At 48.4% G+C, this 15,084-nt stretch overlaps 1 protein-coding gene across 4 annotated transcripts in view; it reads right to left on the minus strand.

Moving 5' to 3' along the window:
* AFAP1 (actin filament associated protein 1) overlaps positions 1-15,084 on the minus strand; it is a 175,988-nt gene that overhangs the window by 11,038 nt on the left and 149,866 nt on the right. For 2 of the 4 annotated variants that reach the window (XM_032135441.2, XM_058430238.1), the window contains 4 exons: positions 11,665-11,782; positions 6,836-7,087; positions 4,324-4,438; positions 313-477 (listed from right to left, as the gene is read on the minus strand). In XM_032135441.2, coding sequence (XP_031991332.1) covers positions 313-477; positions 4,324-4,438; positions 6,836-7,087; positions 11,665-11,782 — 650 coding nt within the window. The remainder of the gene's footprint in view (positions 1-312; positions 478-4,323; positions 4,439-6,835; positions 7,088-11,664; positions 11,783-15,084) is intronic. The other 2 variants (XM_058430237.1, XM_032135443.2) reach the window with 2 other exon arrangements.

A 15,084-nucleotide genomic window follows, 5' to 3' on the forward strand; every position in this document is an offset into this window, starting at 1 on the left:
CATCCTCTAGACAATCTCTGTTGTCAGCGCCAGAAGCTGGAACAGGTCCCCCAGCACCTCCCCTGCCTCAGTGAGCACCGTGTGGGTCCAGCCCTGGCCTCTGCCTGCACGCCACATGTTTGACCAACATGGGCACCTGCCCTGGAGTTACCAGCAATGCTTCCAAGTTCCAAGAAACACTGTGAACTAACCCACTCTTACTCAATAAAATGACAGCCTCGGTGAGCAGTAGGTCCTTTGGGCAAAGCAGAATGAAATCTCCAGTCTCTAATACGAACACGCACCCTGGGCAGTCACCCATGCCCTTCATACCGGCGTTCACTTCAATGGCCGCTCGAAGGTCTTTTCTTTCCTTGCGGAGCTGGGCCAGCCTATTCCGCAGGGCCTCTTTCCTCTTCAGCAGCTCCTCTTCTTTGGTCTGTAGCCGCTTGGCATCTGCTTCTACCCGGTTCTTGCCATACTTGTACTGGGCAGCATCTTGAGAAGAAAAAAAAAGCAGCAATTAAAAATTAGGTTTACTAGCCTGGGAAATATGGGACGATCCCTTCTCTACAAAAAAATACAAAATGAGCCAGGCATGGTGGCACATGCCTGTAGTCCCAGATACTCAGGAGGCTGAGGTTGGAGAACAGCTTGAGCTTGGGAGCTTGAGGCTGCAGTGAGCTGTGATCCTGCCACTGTGCTCCAGCCTGGATGACAGTGAGACCCCGTGTTAAAAAAAAAATTAGGTTTATTCAAGCAGATAATGGGGTAACTCAAAAAGCCTGTTGAATCAGCCAACTCAGTAAACAAACACAAAGCCAGTTATTTTGCTAATTCAACAAGAAAAAGGACAGGGCTGGTGTGAACTAAGCAGAAAAGTGACTAGTTCAAATTCTCCAATATTCTTTGAATCACATTTTTAAAAACGAAAACAGAATATTGGGAAATTCCTTTAATTCACTTCCCTTTGAGGCACACGGCTTATAATTAATCTGCAACAAGGTGGAGAATGAACATTCTATAATCGGAAAAGACAGGAGTCTATTACTATCAGAAATAATGTCTGAAATTTGCTTCATGCTCTATGTCTTCAAATACTTCCATAACACCGCAGTATCTGTTCCTTACGGCCATGTCATCTGACTGGCTCTGAATTGCTGCTACGCCCCCAGCACTGAGATCAGCACCTGGCACGGCGTGTGGCACAATAAACGCTAAATGAACAACGGATACGTGAAGAGGCAACCAGGAGCAGTATCTGGAGCCTGACTGTCTAGGAAGGAGTCCCAGCTTACACTTGTAGCTGCATGACCTGGAACAGGGCATGAATCACTCTGTGCCTCAGTTTCCCTCATCTATGAAATGGGGATAGTAAGAGCTCACTGGTTACGAGGATTAAATATTTATAAAGCACTTAGAACACAAAAATGGGCAATACATAAATGCTTATTTCATAAAATGAATAAATGAAGAGCAGACTTGGCAACATCACGTCACCAGTGAAAAGAGCTTTCAAAACCTGACCCCACGCTCTCCTCCTCGTATTATGTTGGCCTTTCAATAACAGTACTTTAGGACAACACCTCTTTAAGACACATGGAAGAGATGAAGGTTCTAACAAAACTCGGATGGAGGATCACCGATTTCAAAGCTTCCGTAATCTCCCAGTCGCTTCTAACAACCACTCACGCCTGATGGCAACTCCCAGGCCTTCCTGACTGCACGCCCCACGTGTCTGACTCCCTCGCGAGGCTAGAAACTACTTCAGGTAGAAGCCACAGGGGTGGTATAATGATTAAGAATAAAAACACTGGACTCAGAGAGGTGGCTAGAAACCCACACTCCACCCTCCCTTGCTACATGACTCTGCAAGCCACCCGTAGAGAAGCTCAGCTTCACCCTCTCTAAAGCAGAAATGAGAAGGAATCCTGTGTGTGTGCATGTGTGTGCGTGTGCGCATGTGTGTGTTTTAAGTGAGATGTGTGTGTGTGTGTGTGTGTGTTTTAAATTAGAAACATATATCTGAAAAAAATCTAACAAAATGATACGATGCCTGATGTAGTGGACACTCACTGACAATTCTTACCGTATCAGCGATAAGCGATTCCCAGAGCCTTGTCCACTCAGGGACAGCAGGGAGCCATTTCTAGCACCTGTCCTAAATGCTGGATTTGCCAATTCTTGCAATGTAAGCCATCATGATTTCAATGAAATACTGCATTTATGAAGGCATAAAAAGTGATTACTCCCCAGTCAATTTGCCCCTAATCAAAACAAACACACAGAATGACAGCAAAGGGTCGGCAGCCTGAGGAGAGGCGAAGCATTCGACAATCTGAAACAAAAGGATCGCTGTTTGCAGCTAAGGTGATGACATATTTTGCAAACAGGGCCAAGTCCAAACTCTACTCACTTATTTCTAAACTAAGCTGTTTCCCCAATGAACTCAATGCAATAACCTATGAATTTCCACATCTTTTGGTCCCCATGTAATAAATCCCATCTAATCTATAATGCAACTGGCTGGATTCAGCAAAAACACGGAATGCCATTATTTTTCTCTTTTGTCACCATTAGATGTCACCACAGTTAATAAAAACTCCCTACAGAAGATCTCATAAAATAAAGGAATAAATCACCTAGGAAATAAAGTCAGCACAGGTACTGACAGAGAAACACTGTGGCGACTGAGACTCTGTGGGACTCAGAGTTTGCTTGTAACAAAGCTTTCCAGGTGTGAGCTGCTCCCCCCATCTGCCCCTCCCCAAAGAAACAATACTAAAAGAGGTGAAAGTAAATACACCCGATACATTCGGGAAATAAGATTTGCCAGACAAGGTCAAAGGAAGTTAGTACATTAAACAAATGGTGGTAAGAGGGAGGATTTGGCCCAACTGGCTCCAACCTATCTGGTCAACATGTATGTTGGGTAGAACAGAGGTGGAGAAAAGCTTAGATCAGGGATGTACACACTTCCTCGGGGCAGACGCAGCCTGGTCCTGTGGAGCGATTCCAAGCCTCATTCACGAACATGACCAAGGACACTGCCAGCCTCTCCACTCCCCTATGTGGATGTCCGACTCCAAAAACAGAACCACAGGGCAAATGGATGTCGGCACATGTCGGTATGGGGGCCTCTCTCTTCGACAGCTGGTGTGGGGGTTGCCAACTGGGGCTAGCCGGCCTCATCTTCGTTAGCACTGAGACTGGTCTACCAGTTGCACAGATCCAGATTCGAAAATCTCAGGTACAAATCCCAAGTGGCGATGGCATGTAACCACATCAAACTCAACATCTGCACCTAACTCCCACCTTCTTCCTCTGGGAAATCTTCCTGGACATGCCCAGATGGACTCAGGAGCCCCTCACCCATAAATCCCCACATTGCAGCCCTACCACTTGCTTGTCTGCATGTGTGGGTCCGTTGGACCACTTTGGTGTATCTTTGAGTCCCTTGAGTGAAAAAATGCTGCCTGGCTGGCTCCCTGATTAGACATCCAACATAATGAGGACTAATGCAAATACAAACACTTAAGAGATGACATATTGCCCTAGATGGATCTACTGGAGGGAAGGGAAGAGGGTGCTGGGTCCAGGCAGGCTGAGTCTCTCATGTCTTAATGCTTCTCTGCCCAATCTATTTCCAGGTGGATGTGGAGTTTGAAAGCCTGGTACCCACTCTGGCTCTGTGATTTACCAGCTGTGAGCCCTCGGGGGAGCTGCTTACTCTCTCGGTGATTCTTTTCTCATTTCTATGACGGGGTAGAGGATAATGCCTACGCTTACAAAGTGGCTGTGGGAAGTAAACCGGATGGGATAAGAATGGCTTGCTGTGGACCACAGGCACCGCAGGACTAACCATTCCTCAGAACTCCTCGTACTGCTCTAGTGCTTTGAGGTCCATGTATTACCTCAGTTATTCCAACTGCACCAACCACAGGAGCCATGTGTCTACATCTGACAGATAAAGATGCTGAGTTTAGAGTTTGCACGGCTTGACAACCACAGATCAGGGACAAGAGCTGAGGTCTCCTGACCTGGAGCCCAGGGCCACCCGGAGCTGCAAGCAACCTGCACTCACAACTGCCTATTTTAAAATGCTGCGTTGATCCCACAGGCGGCAAGCCAGTTCTGGGCTTCAATTTACAAGCACAGTCAGAAAGGCTGGGCTGAAATCACCACTGTCCTTCCATGTGGCCGATGAGGAAGGATGACGGTGCCCACCGCTCCACCTCTCCAGCTGACTCGAAGCTGGCACTCACTGGTGGGCAGGCTCAGACAGGCCCAGCTCCACCGAGTGCACCTGCAGCCAGAATGCAAGACATCCGATGGTATACTTACTCGAACCCGTCCTTTTCACACCAGCCGCGGGATCCGCTTTTTTTGGCTGACTGCTCAGAGTCTTCCCTTTTCCTGTGACCCCGTTAGACACCACGGGGGGCTTTTTACCCTTGAGCTGTTGAAATAAACATATAAGAACATTAAAAATAAACAGAGTCGAACAAATCTTGGTCTTTTTTCTGGAGTCATTTCTTTCAGTCTCTAAGTATTATAGAAACTAGCATAGACGGAGGATAAAACGAAGGTGAAAGAAAAGCAAGATGGCTTCCGAACACGGGGCTGCTGGGATTCTGGGGAATGGCTACGGAGGGTGTGGCAGAGGCTCCGTAGGCTGTGTTCCGCTGGAAGGCTGCAGAAGTGGCCCCTTTCTACCGGCAGATCACAAATGCTAACCAAACTGGTGCAGGCAGCTGACTACCCCAGAGCACTCAGCTGAGAGAAGTAGTTTGTGTTTCTGAGGATAAGCAGCTTTTATTTCAGTGGGATGTCTTTTAGGAGAGGAACATGACCCTGCAGTGTGAGTTCTGCTGCTCCAAGTGCTTTGACACTGAGTGCCATCCTAATGGGACAATTGACCGGCTTCTTACTCGCTGACGAAGTCCGCAGAAGGAAGCAAGAGAAGCATAACACAGACATAGCCGCAATAATATGGAAACTGAACTTCCACTAACTACAGGTTTCTGAAAAAGTGAAATAGTACTCTACTCCTGAGACTGATACAGGCCAACACGTTTTGCATTTTGCTGAAGTGACCTTACGTGTAGCTTAGTTGTGTAATTAATTCAGCATGACAGCAAAGGCTCACTCCAGCATCCACGCCCACGCTTTTTTCCATGAAACAGCTTACTTCTGTTGCAGGCCTCAATTTTTGGGAGGCAGAGAGATCTAGCTCCAAATTCTGGCTCTATCATTTAGGAGAAGTTGAGCAAGTTATTTAAACTTTCTGAGCCCCCATTTGATCATTTAAAAACATAAAGAGATACCTCCCCACAGGGTTCCTAAAAAGATCAGATGACGTGCCATACATGGACAGAGCACATGGCACATTAAGTGCTCAGAAAGTGCAAGGTCTCGCCATTAAACGATAGGTTCCCATTAAAATGACCAAATAAGAACAGGAAACCCAGAGGTCATGTAATTTAACTTGCAAAAGTGTTTCCTAGTTCAACAAAATCAAAACAAAAGGGAACAATAGTAACAAAAACTCCACATGGGAACCATACATCAAATGATTCCCAACCAATGTGGGGACAATCTAAGTGTGCAAGATGGCAAACTGTGTGGCAGGGTTTTACCTAAGGCGACTCTAATGCCAATAAAAAGACAGGTAGAAACGTAGACAGATACACATTCACTTAGTGAATACAACACATAACCTGCCAACTTTTTGGCATAAGTCCTCAAAAAAGGCCAACAGCTCCCCTACCCCCGGTCCCTGACTACACTTAGCTCAGGGCCCCTCAGACTCACTGAATGGGAATCCCCAGGGATGGGATCTGAACAACTGTCATGAAAAATCAAAAAGCAACACCAACCTGTGCATTTGATTTTTGATGAAGCCAACCTATTGGGAGCTACTGTTCTAAGTCACTACTATCTACAATTCTACAATTTTATCTGGTTCATTATTTTCTTAAGATTATCCAAAGAATGGAGAAAAAAACAAGTATTTAAAACATGCCCATTTGCTGTATATTCATATTCTTACATAATGGGCTTAGGTCTTTAGGCAAAGCATAAAACATTCTTAGGTTAAATATGTATGATAAGCTGGGCACGGTGGCATGTGCCTGTTGTCCCAGCTACTTGGGGGACCAAGGCAGGAGGATCACTTGAGCCCACAGTTCAAGTCCTGCCTTGGCAACATAGTGAGACTTCATCTTTTTTTTTTAAAAAAAGGCCTAACACCACAAAATTACTCTGAAATGTTTACTGTTTGCCATAGATACAGGGCGTGCAATGGACGATAGTTCAACATCACGGTTATTATTGTTCAATGGTCATCAGAAGTCTTTATTATCATCATCTAGTTTTTGGGAGTATACCTTTAGACTTGTCATGGAGAAACACTACCATACTCTGAATAATCTATTTCATGTTTGAAGATCAAAAGCAATGACTACACAGAGTCAACCCTTCCTCATTAAGTGTAATGGAAACATACTAAAGAAACTTGCTGTTCAAGAATCTTCTGGAAAGTTTTATTACCCGTTTCTTTTAAATTCTCTGCCTTTAGTTGACATAATTCACAAAATTTCACTGGGGAATTTTCCAAGAACAGAAAGAGAGCCAGATGTGGGCAAAGAAACACAGTGCTCAGATAAACCATGAGCTCGTTAGAAATATCTCATCAGTTCCTTGGTAGTCAGGCTGCAAATTATATTCTAGTTGACAAAAAAAAAAACATTACGCTTTGCCTTTGATGAGTCCCATTTACTACAAGTTGCAAAACTCTGTTGGAGCAATGTGACTTGAAGGTGGTTCTAGAATCTTACAGAAGAAGATGCCGTACCTGCGAGTTGAGCCCGAGAGACGCCCTCCCCACAGAAGAGGTATTAGTGACAGACTGAGCGGAGGCAGGGTATTTGTAATGGTTAGAGGACAGCTTGTCAGCAGACAGCCTAGAGGCCTTTCTGTCAGCAGGAGAGTAGCGGGCAAAGATGTGCGGAGGCGGCAAGTTATCGTACAGGCCTGCATTATCATAAAGCACCTCTTCTCCCAAGCCTCTGCTGCAGGAAGCAGGAAAGCCGTCTTCCGGTTCCCACTGCAACACACATAGCTTTGTGGTTAGTGACTTGGACACAGGAAACAGCAGCTTTTAGCACAGTGAGATGTCATTTATTAATAGTACGGCATTTAGCATAGCATCAGCACCCCAACACTCTCCTGCACACAGACTGCAGTTATCAATAAGGCATGCACCCCCACCAACACACACACACACACACACACACACAGACCCAACACAAGCATGCAGGTGGATTCAAAAGGACTTGACTTCTGAAGCCTTATGGAAAAAATTTTTTTTCCTTAAACCATTCCCAGAACCCTTGGATTATGAAGTTTTTGTTTTGTCCTGTCTTTTAAAGAGAAAAAGCAATGTTGATTTGGCATTTCCTTCTGTAGAGAACCTGGGGTTCAGAAGTTCTCCTAGCACAGGGCGTGGATGTGAGGGGAGGAACAAGCATGGGACCAGGGGCCTGGTGCTCTGGGTCTACATGAAGACACACGAGGTCCTAGCAGAGCACCTGATGCTTTACACAGCACTTCCCATGTCCTGGACGCTGACTTCGTCTCACAGTCATCTGGGGAAAAAGGGGGAAATGGAAGCAGAGACAGGGCCTGGAGCCGGTGAGTGGCAGAGCGGAGGGAGGGGCGTGCTCATCCCCACACGGTGCTGCCGCTGAGCCTCGCGCTCCTTCTGGGGACGTGAGACCACCTGCAGGCTCCTCCAAGCCCCTGTGCAGGAGTCAATGAGTGACCCAAGTCCTATGGGAACTGTCAACACACACCCACTCTGTCCCCTGCTCTGTACTGAAGAAAGTGCCACAACCAACACAACCAAAACCATCTGTGAAAAGAGAAATCACATCCTCATAGGAAATTAGATGCTTCCAAATCTAATGGATATAATGGTTTTATTTTAGCAGAAAATCTCTAACAAAGGACTAAAATAGCTACATGCCACTGCATGGGACAGAGGAATCTGAGAACATGGGTATTAAAGCATTAACTCAAAAACTGATGACCACAGCCAGGGCCTTTTCAGGGTTAAAGGTCTTTATAAATTGCCTGGCATGACAAGAAAGGCAGGATTAACTCCTCTCTTCTATTCCTTTTACCCCGTTGATAGTCTTCCCGCATAGTCCTTTCTGCCAGACGGTAATTACAACCTTTTGTTACAAAAATAGAAAAGACTTAAAATTCTGCAGTAGGAGTGTCTGTATTCCTCCGCAATCACTTCAATGTGTCTATTTTTGTGATCTAAAAATAACGGTTCCTGCAGATAAACTCGGATATGAGAGTTTCATAATGACAACCTAGCATATATTTGTCCAGAGTTATTAAAACGGTCTAGACGAGACTATCATTTTCCTAAAATACCGAAGATTAAGTCACATGGAAGACTCAGAAAAACACTACAGAGACCTCACAGAAGTTTCTAGTTTAAAGTATGTGAGTGTGCATAGTTTCATCTTAGTCTAAGCTTCAGGGGGAACATTGAATGGGTAAACATTACTAAAGCTGAAACAGTGCCACGATGCCAGATATTAGGTCATAAATACGAACTTTTTTTGAGATGGAGTCTTGCTCTGTTGCCCAGGCTGCAGTGCAGTGGCACAATCTCAGCTCACTGCAGCCTCCGCCTCCCAGGCTCAAGCAATTCTCCTGCCTCAGCCTCCTGAGTAGCTAGGATTACAGATGCCCACCACCATGCCCGGCTAATTTTTGTATTTTTAGTAGAGGCGGAGTTTCACCATGTTGGCCAGGCTGATCTCGAACTCCTGGCCTTAAGTCATCTGCCCACCTCTGCCTTCCAAAGTGCTGGGATTACAGGCCTGAGCCATCGTGCCTGGCTATAAATACGAACTTTAAAAAATCTAGAAATGAGGCCCTCCAAAAAGAGATGAGCTGGTAACAGAGCCGAACACACAGAAAATAGTTTCAGGAAGGGCCTGGGCAGAGGAAGGCCTAATAAGCAAGGAAGCCACAAACATGTACAGCACGTTATGTCCTAAAGGCGGCTATCTCCAGCCCAGCAATACACACACACAAACAATTCCCACATGAAGAGCCCTTTAGGAATGGCAGACCTTTGTTTCTACAACAGATTAAGCTGTGAATAGCCTAAAGAACACTCGCTCCTGGGGGTGGCCTGTAGAGTGTCATAAAAGTCTGAATCAAATGGGCTGGGTGGAGCTGGATGATCACGTGTGTGGTTCCACAGGGTGACGACGGCAGCCGGCTCACAGTCACAGGTTCGTGTGTAAGGTGTGCGTGTGGAGAAACACCTTTGAGGAAAAGGCATGTGAAAGGGTCTTTGGGTGGGACGGCCTAGACACAGGCTCAGAGAAGTGGATGGTTCTCAGGATGCAGATGAGTGCAGTAACTGGAGTCTAAACCCAGTGATAAGACTGTGCTGTCAAGAGACACTGGGGTGACACAGGGCAAATGGAGGCAGAAGAGCGGGTCCCACCTCAAGAAGGGCTCAGGGGCTGGAATCTAGGGCAGGAACTAGCCTGAGAGCCTGCTTCACAGGCTGGTGTGGTGCCATCTTAAGCAGGAAGAACTCGCACAAGCCCCTGCCCAGGGGTGGAGAGCTGTGGTGACTGTGGGCACCCAGAGACACCCCAGGGACGATTGGCTGAGGGGGAAAGGAGCAGATTCACTGGACCTGATACCCGTCTGCCTAAGATGGGGGGCTCTACTGGATAGGCTCTGAAGCTAGGATGGGATCCTAAAGTGGCTCTGTTTGCCCCGTGCCACCCTGTCCTAACACGGGACCTACAAGCAGGCCCTGCCCTGCCCAAGGCCCAGGAAGCTCTCCCTGCTCCTATGTCTGTTTCCCTCCCAGGTCCACTCACTCCCACGAGACTCAGAGGCCCTTTCAGGACAAAGAGAATTGCTTCACCATTTCTTCTTCAACTCCTGGCACAGAGTCTGGCCACTGGGAGACACTCAGCCAATAAGGCAAGGGAGAGAGGACTGAGGAGGGAGGGGGGCGGACCAAGTGATGAGAAGATCCCTCTTTAAATCAGGTGGGGGCCTCGCACAGAAAGGGCGGCCTCCCCCACAGGAACCCCAGGGCAGGTCCAGAGCAGCAGGAAGGAGGGGGCGGCCAATGGGAAGGCGACCGAGCCCCAGGGACACACTGCGTCCATCGTGGCTCCTGAGGGATGGGCCACCAGCTTCTGACCACGGCCACGAGAACCTGCTTTCAGTTTGTTTATGCTCCTGAGCACTGGGGGTCCTCAGCCCCTCTCTTCCCTCAAGGAGGCTGTTGACTCCTGGTTCTTGCTGTGGGGCAGCTATGAATTTACAATGCCAGGGCTGATTGAGGACGTTCATGAGAATATTGGGAAAAAGACTGGAGAAGCAAAACAGTAAGAAAGAAGTCTGAAATACCTTCCAAGGCTGGAAAACATAACACTAAATTTACTTTATGTCTACCTGTGAAAATTATCTTAACATAGATGCCAGTTTCAAACCCTCCCAATACTGGCAGACAAACGGCATACTGGTTTCTCACAAGCCTCCTTCATTCACCTGCTAACTGTGAAGGCCTCATCTCTGAACACCCAGGGCCGGGCACCGTGCCTGGATCAGGCAGGACGCTCAATATGCGGTTGTGAGATGAGTAACAGGCAGACACCGTAGAACTAACACTTGATGAGGCCTGCTGATTACACATACGACACAACACGCTGAGAACAGACTTCAGAACTCCTAATGCCAGACAGACCCCCGAGGCCAGGGTAACAGGGAAAGCTGTTACCAAACACCTCCTGCATGGATAGATGGATAGATGGATATACAGATAGCGCTGTGCCAGGAGCCTGGCTACTCCAAATCCACCCCAAGGGAAGCTGTCGAATTTGTAATGTGGTCATTCCTCTACGTCATCATTTCCTTCCTGAGGGGATTTCACAGCATTTTAATCTCATCGAGAAATAACTACTCATTGATAATTTATACTGTGCTATGTTTTGATTTAACAAGTTATCCAAGTATTACTCTAACATGCTCTCCTTTAGTCAATATTTTAGTGGGCTGACACGTTTAATTAGTGACAGTGACATTAGGCCAGGCACAGTGGCTCACATCTGTAATCCCAGCACTTTGAAAGTCTGAGGTGGGAGGATCACTTGAGCCCAGGAGTTCAAGACTGGCCTGGCCAATATAGGGAGATCCTGTCTCTACTAAAAATAAAACAAATGAGTGGGATGTGGTGGTGTGCACCTATAGTCCCAGCTACTTGGGAGGCTGAGGTGGGAGGATCGATTGAGCTGCGGAGGTTGAGCTATAGTGAGTCGTGACTGCATCACTGCACTGCAGCCTGGGCAACAGATTGGGACCCTACCTCAACACCAACAGAAAAATGACAGTGACATTAAATGACAAACTGTCTACTAGTCTCAAACTATCCACTTGTTCAAATGCAGATTCAGATAAACAGCACGTCAGAAACCAGGAGAACAGAGATGAGATGGAGTCTCCTTGCCTCAGAGCATTAAAAAGCTGACCTTATTCAGACCTGAAACCAGGGGAACTGAAGCAAAGAATTTTCACAGCCTCGGCCTCTAACAAAACCAACCATTACTCCAAAAAAAGGGCACTCACCGAGCCGTTGATGCACGGGACATCGTCGTAATGAAGTGCCGTCCCGCTGGGGTGGGCATAGCCATTGGAGGTGCCCCCCAGATATGGGTTAGCAGATATAACACGCCTGTTCATGAAACTGAAAGAAAGGAAATGGGTTAAAATCCGGAACCTGACCACCTTTTACTCCAATCACTCAAGTCTTTAATGAGTTCTGACTTTATGCCCAAGGCTATGTCAGAGGTCACAGGGGCAGAGAAGAAATACTAGACAGAATCTCAGCGGAAATGAGATGATGCATTGGAGGGACTGTCGTATAAAATTAGGATGGCACATAATCTGCAGAACTGCGGCACAGATCGCCAATTACCAACGCCAGGTACACGCAGCAAAGCCTGCAAATAACAGGCATTCAGAAATACCAAGCGTTTTGATTATCATCCGTCTCTCACAGCGGCCCCAACGCTAGGTACACACAGCAAAGCCTGCAAATAACAGAAATTTATACGAAGCATTTTGATTATCATCCGTCTTTCACAGTGGCCAGCTCCTCTCACAGCTTGTGTTCATAATAAAGTTTTATTGGAACACATGCCGCTTTCACAAGTGTGTTACTTCCAGAAGGACAACATGGCCTGCAAAGCCGAAAGTTACTGTCTGGTCTTTTTCGGAAAAAGTTCGTGGACCCCTGTTCTATAAGCTTTCTGGAACACTCATTCACCAAGTATTTATGGTGTTCTTAGTACTCAATCAGCACCACTGCCACCCCACATCTCTTCACCTCTTCCCTGAAATTTCCTCAACTTCTGAGAGCCGCTGACAGCAGCCCAAGAAATCCTTTAGAAGGTGTGCTATTGTGGCATAATAAATATGTATTTTGGTCTTCATCCCAAGTTCCTGGTCAGGGCTCCTGAAACTCTTGGAATTTCCTACATGAAGAGTAGGATGAGAGCTGGTTGCCAGGGAAACCAACCCTGTGATTACAGCTGGAACTTTCCATAAAAACCCAAGAGGATGGGGTTCCCGGAGCTTCTGGACTGTGTGCATGCCGCGGTGCCAGGAGCGTGGTGCGCCCAGCGAGGGCACGGGAGCGCTGTGCCTCACATGCTTTGCACAGCGCACCTCTTCCCTCACTGCTTCTGAGCTGTGTCCTTTCACAGTAAACTGGTAATCCAGTAAGCAAGCTCTTCCTGAGTTCTGGGAGCGTTCTAGCAATGACTGAACTAGAGGGGAGGGGTCGTGGGAACCTCCAACTCACATCCTACTAGTCAGACGCACAGGTGACATCCTGGACCTGTGACTGGCATCTGAAGTGGAGTCAGCTTTGTGGACTGGGCCCTTAACTTGGGGAGCCTCGCGCTGCCTCCTGGAAGACCACTGAGGGTTGAGTTCATGTATTAGGACACCCAGCTGGTGCCCGCAGAAACCTAGAGAAGTGCTTGGCATGGGAAAAACCTGCCCATTTAGTGGCCAGAGGTGAGGCCCAACAGTGTGGAGCCTGTGGTGAGGGAACGGCTCACTCTCCTTTAAGGAGGGCAGGCCAGGCCACACCAGCCTCCACCCAACACCCTCAGGGGCTTCTGAAGTCGCAAGGTGCTGCCCAGGGCCTCGGGGCTCCGAGGGACTCGGTTTCTGCTCTGTCCCTGTGCTGTGACTTCCTGCGTCAGTCTCCTGGGTGCCCCGGCACTCCCCTGGCTCTCGCGGCTCCCCCAGCCCCTCTGTCTGCAGAACTCCTCTCCTGACACCCCTCGCACCCAGGTCTCCGCATGGGTGCTGCCCCCCAGGAGGCGGTCCCTCCCTCCCCTCCGGGCCCAGGGCCACCACCCTGCATCTGCGTCCTGCCTGCTCTCCCCACTGGAGGGTCGGCCTCAGGAGCGCTGGGACCACGAGGGCACACGCAGGGGTCCTCACGCAGGGGCAGGAGCCTAGAGGCTCGGCCGGGTTCCGAAGCCACGGGTCAGGACTAACAGTGTAAATCCCAGGGAAGGGACCACCCCGACAGCATTTCCTGCTGGTGGGGGTATTTCACAGGATCCTGCGCTTCTGTGATCACCAGATGAAGAAAACACAGCGTTAAGTGAAAACCGGGGAGAGAAACACAGGGGCAAGTGAAGTCGGCCTCTTTGGTAAGAAGTCCGGCAGCGTAGCCTCGGGAGCAGCAGGCGGAACCGGGCTTGGGGCTCCGGGCTGGGTTTCAGCACCGCGGGCCGCGGAAATGGCTCCTCACAGAGCGCGCGTGCGCCCCCTGCTGGGGAGGGACGCCATGCACGGCTTGCTGCCTGGACACTCTTCAATTATAATTTATAAACTTTCATAAACTTTTTCCTTTCCTTATAAAAAATTGATATATGCTAAACTTAATATACATAAAAGTATATGTAAGAAAATAAAATGAAGAAGAAAACATACAAGAAGGAAAAGCACAGCAAAACTTGAACATTTAAGAGTTCCACAGTAATAGATTTTGATTTTTTAAAAATAAATATTTAAGGTTTTCTAATTAAATGCCTCATTGGAGGGCTTTTAGGGAGACAGCACTATATATACTTTTTGTCAGCGAGAGGCAGTAAACGGAGGAATGAATAAAGCCTGGCCACAGGGACCATCCCCTCCCCTGTGCCCTGGGCCGTACTGCCTTGAGTCTTTCTCCTTCCAGCGGCATGCACGTCTCTCACAGGCTTGCATCTTCAGTTTCCAGCATATGCCCTGCACTCGCCCTGCTGCAGCAGGGACAAAGGATGGGGTCAGAACAGAGGCCCTCGGGGGCTCCACTCCTGCTTCTGTGCTGGGAAGAGCCACTGCAGGATGCCTCTGATGGGTTCACCTAGCAGGACCTGAGAGCACAGGGATTGGGGTCACAGGCACACAGAATGTCCTAGGTGGAGGAGGCCTCAGCCAGCAGCTAGTCACCCTTCACCCTACAGAGAGGGACCTGGCCCAGTGAGGACAACTCTGCCCAGTCCCCAAGAGGGCAGGGCCTGGGGTCACAACTAAACACGAGGCCTCGGTCTCGTGCTTGGTGTCTTTCCACAACAGGATTTGCAGCCAAAGATAGAAGTGGAAATGAAGTAAGAGGCCACATGCCACTTGTTACACCAAAACCAGGAGAGAGTCAAGGGGAGCTATTTCAGAATAACCTCCCGGGGCTCCGAGGAAAGGGTGGCCAAGAGGACTGCCTCCCATCTGTGAATCTCTCTACCCTCCACTCTCCGCACCAGCCCCTGCTTTCCATCCTCTTCATCCTCACCACCCCATCCGTGCATCTCCCCACGCTCCGCACCAGCCCCCGCTTTCCATCCTCTTCATCCTCACCACCCCATCCGTGCATCTCCCCACGCTCTGCACCAGCCCCTGCTTTCCATCCTCTTCATCCTCCCAACTGCTTCCTGAGGGGCTCCCAGCTGAGTGTGACTTGAAGAGAGTTTCAGGAAAACTCTGGAG

Source organism: Hylobates moloch, unplaced genomic scaffold, assembly GCF_009828535.3.
Source record: "Hylobates moloch isolate HMO894 unplaced genomic scaffold, HMol_V3 SCAFFOLD_17, whole genome shotgun sequence".
In the NCBI taxonomy this organism is placed as follows: domain Eukaryota; kingdom Metazoa; phylum Chordata; class Mammalia; order Primates; family Hylobatidae; genus Hylobates; species Hylobates moloch.